The sequence below is a fragment of the Magnolia sinica genome, chromosome 1 (assembly GCF_029962835.1).
Source record: "Magnolia sinica isolate HGM2019 chromosome 1, MsV1, whole genome shotgun sequence".
Taxonomy (NCBI): Eukaryota; Viridiplantae; Streptophyta; class Magnoliopsida; order Magnoliales; family Magnoliaceae; genus Magnolia; species Magnolia sinica.
This window is the reverse complement of record NC_080573.1, coordinates 114,458,929-114,467,849: the sequence shown is the minus strand read 5'-3', so window position 1 is coordinate 114,467,849 and position 8,921 is coordinate 114,458,929. Positions and strand designations below refer to the sequence as shown.

Sequence of the window (8,921 nt, the reverse complement as noted above, 5' to 3'; positions counted from 1 at the left end):
GAACCCGAACCCGAACCCGAATTCCTAAACCTATAACCTATAACCTCAATCTAAACCTATAACCTATAACCTAAACGTAAACCTAAGCCCAAACCTATAACCTATAACCTATAACCTACACCTAAACCTAAACCTATAACATTAACCTAAACCTAAATCTATAACCTAAACCTATTCTCAAATCCCTAAACCTAAACCTACCTATAACCTACACCTAAACCTAAACCTATAACCTATAAACTAAACCTAAACCTATAACCTATAACCTAAACCTAAACCTAAACCCGTAACCTATAAACTAAACCTATAACCTATAACCTATAAGCTAAGCCTAAACCTATAACCTATAACCTATAAACTAAACCTATAACCTACACCTAAACCTAAACCTATAACCTATAAACTAAACCTATAACCTACACCTAAACCTAAACCTATAACCTATAAACTAAACCTATAACCTGTAACCTAAACTTAAACCTAAACCTAAACCTATTCTCAAATCCCTAACCATAACCTATAACCTAAACCTATAACCTAAACCTATAACCTATAACCTATAACCTTAACCTAAACCTAAACCTAAACCTAAACCTGTAACCTATAAACTAAACCTAACCTATAACCTAAACCTAAAACTAAAGCTATAACCTATAACCTATAACCTAAACTTAAACCTATAACCTATAACCTTAACCTAAACCTAAACCTATAACCTATAAACTAAACCTATAACCTACACCTAAACCTAAACCTATAACCAATAAACTAAACCTATAACTTATAACCTAAACCTATTCTCAAATCCCTAAACCTAAACCTATAACCTATAACCTAAACCTAAACCTATAACCTATAACCTCAATCTAAACCTAAAACTAAACCCAAACCTATAACCTATAACCCACCTATAACCTACACCTAAACCTAAACCTATAACCTATAACCTAAACCTAAGCCTAATCCTATAACCTATAACCTCAATCTAAACCTGTAACCTATAACCTGATATATATATATATATATATATATATATATATATATATATATATATATATATGTATGTATGTATGTATGTATGTATGTATGTATGTATAATTAATCTATATGAGAAACATTTTGGCCTGATTTTTCTCTCCTCTTTTTCTTACTCATGTCTTTCTCTCTTACTATGTAATGTTTCTACAAGTATCTTCCAATTTTGTTAGTTATATATGTAATAGCTTATTGAGGACATGTAGAAAGCAAAGGAAGAGATGGAAAAACTGAAAGGGGAGGCACAAGCCAACAAGGATCACATGCTAAAGGTGGTTTGAATTTTTTACTTGGATTTATTATCTGATACTCTTAAGGATTTAAATATTTTATGATATTTTTTTTTACAGTATAAAGAAATAACACAAGTGAATGAAGTTGCATTGAAGCAAATTGAATCTGCTCATGAAAAATTCAAGGCTGAGGTACATCCCTGTATCTAAACCTCATTTGTAGGGGTGTACATTGGGCCGAACCGAGTCAAACTAGGCTCAACCTGGCCCGGCCAGGTCACCAGCTAAACCAGCCCGAACCCGGCCCGGTTAGCAATCGGGCGAGTTCGGGCCAGTTTCAGACCCACGATTTGGACGACCTTGATTTTTTGACTCTGCTCTATCTGCTCCATGGGAAAGTCTTTAGCAAGTAACTTGAATGTCTTTGATTTTTGGGAAGGGCTTTTGTCATAGATTTTTGGGACTTTGCTCTATCTACAAAGGGACCCACGATTTGGACGGCCTGGATTGCTCTAAATGGTTAGGGTAACTGGGTAAGAATTTAGGAATATATATATATATATATATATATATATATATATATATCTATATATATATATATATATATATATATATATATATATATATATATGGCCAAGGCATATGATCACGTTGATTGAGATTTTCTTCTCTATATGCTTACACATATCCGAACTCGGCCCGAACTTAGTTTCCGGCCGAAGAAAATGGCCCGTCCCGACTCGAACTCAGTTCCTGGTCGGGCCAAGTCAAGCTTTTTCGGGCCGAGTCCAGCAAGTTAATCGGGCTAACCCGATTCGTGTACAGCCCTACTCATTTGTTTGAAAGTTGCAATCCTTGTTTTTAGTGTTTTTTTTTCTTTCTTTTGAGATGTGTACAAAGGCATGCTTGTTTGATTGTATCTACAAATGTTGTTTTATATAGGCTAACAAGCTAAGGAAGTCACTGGAGGATGAAATTTACTTTCTCAAGGGAAGGGTTTCAGAACTTGAAAGTGATCTTGTGTCAAAGTCCACAAAAGTTACATCTACAGTTTCAGGGAAAGAAAAAGCTCTATCTTCTTATGATAGGTTGAGCAAAGTGAAGTATGTTTATTTAGAAATGTGAATGTGGGATGCATTGTATGATTTGATTGCTATATGTAATAAATGCATCGTTCTTTTTCCTGATTGCATTTTATGTACTATTCCTATCAGCATTAAGCTTAGATGAGTTATCAATTACAGCAGGTTCTTGCAATGGAAACAGGCACCATTATTATAAATTTATAAATTTTTTTCAAAAAATAGCTACGGATTTTAGCCGTAGCTATTATTCTGAAAAACCGTAGCTATTTATAACTATAGCATATTGCTATGGATTTCATTCCACTTTTAGCTACTGATATTATCCGTAGCCGTAGGTACATTTTGCTACAGAAATTATAGCTATTGCTTTTTCCGTAGGTAGTGATATCTACTGCTACGGATGTGATCTATAGTCGTAGGTATGTTTCACTATAGATATTATAGCTATGGCCTTTATCTATAGCTATTGATATCTATTCTTACGGATTGAATCTGTAAGTGTAGCTACATTTCGCTACAGAAATTATAGTTACGACTTTTGTCCATAGCGATTGATCTCTATTGCTACGGATTGAATCCATAACCATCAGTTTTTGGACTTTTAGCTACACCATCAATAGGTATGGACGTGCTACGAACTAGATCCGTAGCAAAAGGCCTTTAGCTACGGTTTTTGTCCGTAGCCTTTACCCATTTTTCTTGTAGTGAAATAAGATATGATAGGATAAGATAAGATAAGATAAGATTAGATAAGATAGGATATGATAAGATAAGATTATATTGGATAAGATAAAATAAGATAAGATAAAGATAAGATAGGATAGGATATGATTAGATAAGATTAGATAAGATAAGATAAGATAAGATTAGGGTTATTTCTAATTTGTTTTTAGAAACTAACTTTTCTTTCTAATTCTAGGTTTAGAAACTTTCTTAATTATTTTTTAGAAACTAATTCGTCTTTTTATTTTATTTTTTATTTTTTTAAGGAACTTTCTAATTTTAGAATTTATGTTTTTAGAAACTGACTTGTTTTGTTTTGTTTTGTAGGATCTTAATTTAGGAACTTCTAATTTGGTAACTTCTTTCTAATTCCCTCTCTCTTTCTATTTCTAGATTTCTATTTCCTTTCGTCCTTTTTAAGTTTAAGTTAGAATCTGAAATTGAGGGCTAAGAGTGTTTCATGCCCAAGTGGGTCCGTGACAACACTATACGTTTCTTAAGTGAAAGAGGATTGGTTGAAGGGTTATCTATCTATCACAAGATTAGACAATACTTGAGATCCTGAAAGTTAATTGAGGTTATGGCTGTAAATCAATCGGGAAGACGACCTCAACCTCTGGTTGAGGAAGTCCAGGATGAGAATGAGGTGCATCAAGCACCCCCGCCTCGTACTTTGCGAGACTATTTACAACCGGCGGGGGTGAGCACGCCCTCATGCATGGTTTTTCTAGAAAATACGCGACACATGGATATGAAGCCAGGGGTAATCCAACTCCTTCTAAAATTTTATGGACTTGAATCTGAAAGTCCATATTTGCACTTGAAAGAGTTTGATGAGATCATAACCACTTTATATTTTCCAAACATATTTGAAGACACAGTCAGACTGGAGCTCTTTCTCTTTTCTTTAAAAGAAAAAGCTAAGACGTGATTGCATTTACTACATCCTTGATCTATTGCCACATGGAATGACATGATAAGGGAGTTCATAAAGAAATTTTTTTCACATCATAAAATGAACACCCTTAGGAAGTTAATCATGAACTTCGCCCAAAAGGAGGATAAAACATTCTTCCAATGTTGGGAGCAGTTCAAGGATCTTATCAGTTCATGCCCACAACACGGTTTTGAAATGTGGCGCATTACACACTTTTTCTATGATGGTCTGACATCTTTCATGAGCCAATTGGTCGAGACAATGTGCAATGGGGAATTCATGAATAAAAATGTCGATGATATGTGAGACTAATTGGACAGACTTGCTGAAAACTTACAATCATGGGATACCTACCTAAAATCAAGCACCACTTCTAGGCCCACTCATTCAAAGGAGAGGGGTAGATTATACCTTCGGAAAGAAGATGATGATATCAATACTAAAGTAGCTAATCTCGTAAGAAAATTCGAGGCCATGGAACTAAAGAAGGATAAGGTTAAAGAAACTGTTTGCGATATTTGTGCTTGCAACGTTCACACAACTGAAAATTGTCCAACAATACCTGCCTTTCAAGAGGTGCTGCATGAGCAATCTAATGTCATGAACAACTACCAAAGACCTTTCAATGGACCTACCTCCAATACATACAATGCTCGTTGGAGAAATCATCCAAACTTCAGTTGGAGGAATGGACAAACTGCTACCCCTTAAGGTTTCTTCAATCAAATTCCAAATCAAGGAAAACCTTAAGAGGATCCGGTTCAAAAAAAATATTCGAGACCAAGAGCTACTTGACCAGGATATCAGATCAGCAATAGGAACACTTACATTATCTATTCAAAGGATAGATTCACACTTAGCAATTGGGGAAAAAGGGATTCTTCCCGCTTAACCTCTCCCCATTCATAAACCGCAGTATGAGATAAGTGATCCAAGCTCTTCAAATCAGATGGAGCAAGCTAAATCTATCACCACTCTTAGGAGTAAGAAGACCGTTGACAAAACCATTTCGATTAAGGTTGAAAAACCAAAGGACCCGGAAGAGGACAACGATGATAGACCTAGCAATGCTCCACAAGAATTGGAACCGAAACTTCAAGATAAGTCGATTGCTTCATCCCCCCAACGGTTGGTTACACCAAAATCTCTCTCTAACTCTTAAGACATTCTAGAGGTGTTGAAACAAGTGAAGGTCAACATCCCTCTACTGGATGCGGTTAAACAATACCTTCATATGCCAAATTTCTGAAAGACTTGTGTATGACCAAAAGACGGTAAAATATTCACAAGAAAATCTTTTTAACTAAAAAAGTGACTGTCATCCTAAAGCAAGATGTGTCACAGAAATACCAAGATCTCGGTAGCCTAACTATACCTTGTATAATTGGAAACTATCAAATTGAGCACACACTTCTTGACTTAGGAGCGAGCGTAAATCTGATCCCTTACTTGGTCCACGAGCAGTTAGGTTTGGGTGAATTGAAACTCACCCTAACCACATTACGACTTGCTGATCGCTCAATTTGTGTACCGAGAGGGGTAATTGAGGATGTGTTGGTCCAGGTTGACAAATTCTACTACCCGGTAGATTTTATCGTCCTGAAAACGCAACCCATCAGTAACATGAGCACTTAAATTCCCGTGATTCTTGGTCGTCCATTCCTTGCCACTTCAAACGCAATCATTAATTGTAGAAATGGAGTCATGAGTATGTCTTTCGGGAATATGACAGTAGAGTTGAATATCTTTTTCAACACATGCAAACAGTTGGAGGATGATGATGATTTCTACGACATTAACATGATTAACTCTTTTATGGAAGATAGAACACTTTTGACCTTATCCTCTGACCCTCTAGAGACGTGCCTGGTTCACTCCTCTGATTTTGATGATAATATGATTAGGGAGACGGAGACCATGTTGGATATTGTGCTGGTACTTGAAGTTAACCGATGGAGGCCACAATTTAAGGAATTGCCTCAAACTGATGTAGTACCTCTACCATCTAACCTCAAGGCACCGAAGCTTGACCTAAAACCTTTACCCTTTGAATTGAAATATGTCTATTTAGGTTAAGATGAGACATACTTGGTGGTGATTTCTTCCCACCTTGAGCAAGAACAGGAGAGTATGCTCATCTCTACTCTTATTGAGCACAAAGGAGCCCTTCGATGGTCGATTGCGGACCTCAAAGGAATTGACCCTTCGATTTATACTCACCACATTTATCTTGAGGATAATGTGAAGACCTCACGACAACCACAATGTAGATTAAATCCAAACATGAAGGAAGTAGTTAAGGCCGTTGTTCTTAAACTATTGGATGTGGGTATCATATACCTTATATTCGATAGTCAATGGGTGAGTCCAACTCAGGTGGTTCCTAAGAAGTCCAGAATCACTATCGTAGCCAATGCCAACAATGAACTCGTGCAAAATAGAGTTACTACTGGTTGGAGAATGTGCATTGACTACAGAAAGTTGAATACCGTCACGAGGAAGGACCACTTTCCTTTACCCTTCATTGATCAAATTTTGAAAAGGCTAGCTAGTCATTCCTATTACTGTTTCCTTGACGGCTATTCAGGCTACAATCAGATCGAGCTAGCCCTTGAAAATAAGGAAAAGACTACATTACATGTCCTTATGGCACCTTTGCTTACCGAATGATGCTATTCGGACTATGTAATGCCCCCGTCACTTTTCAGCGATGCATGTTGAGTATTTTTTCTGACATGGTGGGGCAATATTTAGAGGTCTTCATGAACAACTTCTCAATTTTTCATCCATCCTTCAGAGAATGCTTGAAAATTTTGAAAAATGTGTTGACGCGATGTGAGGAAAAGAACTTGGTACTGAATTGGGAGAAGTGTCACTTCATGGTTCGTAAGGGAATTGTCCTTGGAAACATCATCTCGTCCAAGGGAATTGAGGTAGATAAGGCTAAAATTGATCTTATCTCTAACCTACCTCCACCCAAGAACATACGAGATGTGCAATCCTTCCTAGGACACGCCGGGTTTTACAGAAGATTCATAAAAGACTTTAGTCATCTCTCTTGTCCTCTATGTATTCTACTTCAAAAGGATGCACCAGACGAGTGGACTGAGTAATGCCAGGAAGCTTTTACTAAGCTTAAGGGCATGTTAACCACTGCACCTATCATGCAGCCACCCGACTGGAGCTTTCCTTTTGAACTTATGTGCTACGCGTCTGACTATGCTCTTGGGGCGATCCTAGGTCAGAGAAAAGATAAAAAGTCCCATGTTATTTATTATACAAGTAGAACTCTAAATCCTACCTAAGTGAACTACTCTACTACGGAAAAGGAACTCTTAGTTGTAGTGTTCGCTTTAGACAAATTTAGGTCCTACTTGATTGGATCCCAGATCGTCATTTACATAAATCATGCGGCGCTCAAGTATCTTCGTTCTAAGAATGATGCTAAGCCCCGCCTGATAAGATGGATCCTCTTACTCCAAGAATTTGATTTGGAAATAAAAGATAAAAAGGGAGTAGAGAACGTAGTGGCTGATCATCTTTCCCGCCTTAATCTCTCTGATTCTCTTGAGACGACACATATAAATAACATGTTCCCTAATAAACAATTATTCAAAGTCTCCCATTCACCTTTGTTTGATGATATTGCTAATTATCTTGCCACAGGTTTCACGCCGACACATTGGATTGCGCAAGATAAGAAAAAATTCTTCCCCGAGGTTTGTAAGTTCTTCTAGGATGATCCATATTTGTTTAAACATTACCCAGACCAAATCTTAAGGAGATGTGTTCCAGACAATGAACACCAAAGTGTCATCTCCTTCTGTCATTCTCAGGCCTGTGGCGGTCACTTTTCTGCTAAAAGGACCACGGTCAAAATTCTATAGTGCGTCTTTTATTGGCCCACTACATTCAGGGAAACTCATGAGTTTTGCAAAGCTTGTGAGTCTTGTCAGAAATTGGGAGCATTATTCCGTCGAAACATGATGCCTTTGAACCCTATTCTGATCATTGAAGCATTTGATTGCTAGGGCATCGATTTCATGAAACCATTCCCTCAATCTTTTGGAAATTTATATATTTTGTTCACCGTAGATTATGTCACTAAATGGGTCGAAGTGATTCCTTGCAGAACAATGACCATCAAACGGTCATTAAATTCTTAAAAGAGAATATCCTTTCCCGGTTCGTAACGCCTCGAGTCATCATTAGTGATGGGAGTTCACATTTTTGTAATAGGTCATTCGTGAACTTAATGAAGAAATATATCATCTCTCACAAGGTGAACACTCCATACCACCCACAAACAAGTGGGCAAGCTGAGATCTTCAATAAGAAAATTAAACACATTTTGGAGAAAACGGTTAAACCTGATTGAAAAGATTGGTCAATCCGATTGACCAATGCTTTATGGGCTTATCGTTTTGCATTTAAAACCCCTATTGAAATATTTCCCTTTAGACTTATCTATGGGAAGGCTTGCCACTTGCCTGTGGAGTTGGAACTTAGAGTCTACTGGGCGATTAAAAATTTGAATTTCAATCCGGACAATGCTGACTCGTTACGCAAACTTCAGTTAAATGAACTAGAAGAAATCTGGAATGATGCATACGAGAACTCGAGAATTTACAAGGACAGGATGAAGGTGTTTCATGACCAACATATTCTTTGAAAATCATTCACACCAGGTCAGAAAGTCCTCTTGTACAATTCTCGATTACATCTCTTTCCGGGTAAGCTCTGATATCATTGGATCAGCCCTTTCACTGTTACCAATGTCTATCCTCATGGGGCTGTTGAAATTCGAAACCCAACCAATGGCAATAAATTCAAAGTGAATGGACATCGGTTGAAGCCATTTGTTGAGAAATTTGATTCAGAGGACATGTCCATACGTCTGAATGATCC

At 37.2% G+C, this 8,921-nt stretch overlaps 1 protein-coding gene across 1 annotated transcript; it reads left to right on the top strand.

Annotated features, from left to right (window-relative positions):
* Window positions 1-1,110: 1,110 nt before the first annotated feature.
* On the top strand, window positions 1,111-2,788 carry LOC131248488 (nuclear-pore anchor-like). The gene is made up of 4 exons (XM_058248776.1): window positions 1,111-1,307; window positions 1,386-1,460; window positions 2,211-2,366; window positions 2,732-2,788. Exons 1-4 carry the CDS (start codon window positions 1,257-1,259, stop codon window positions 2,786-2,788), a joined length of 339 nt encoding a protein of 112 aa, XP_058104759.1. The 5' UTR covers window positions 1,111-1,256.
* The last annotated feature ends 6,133 nt before the right edge of the window (window positions 2,789-8,921 follow it).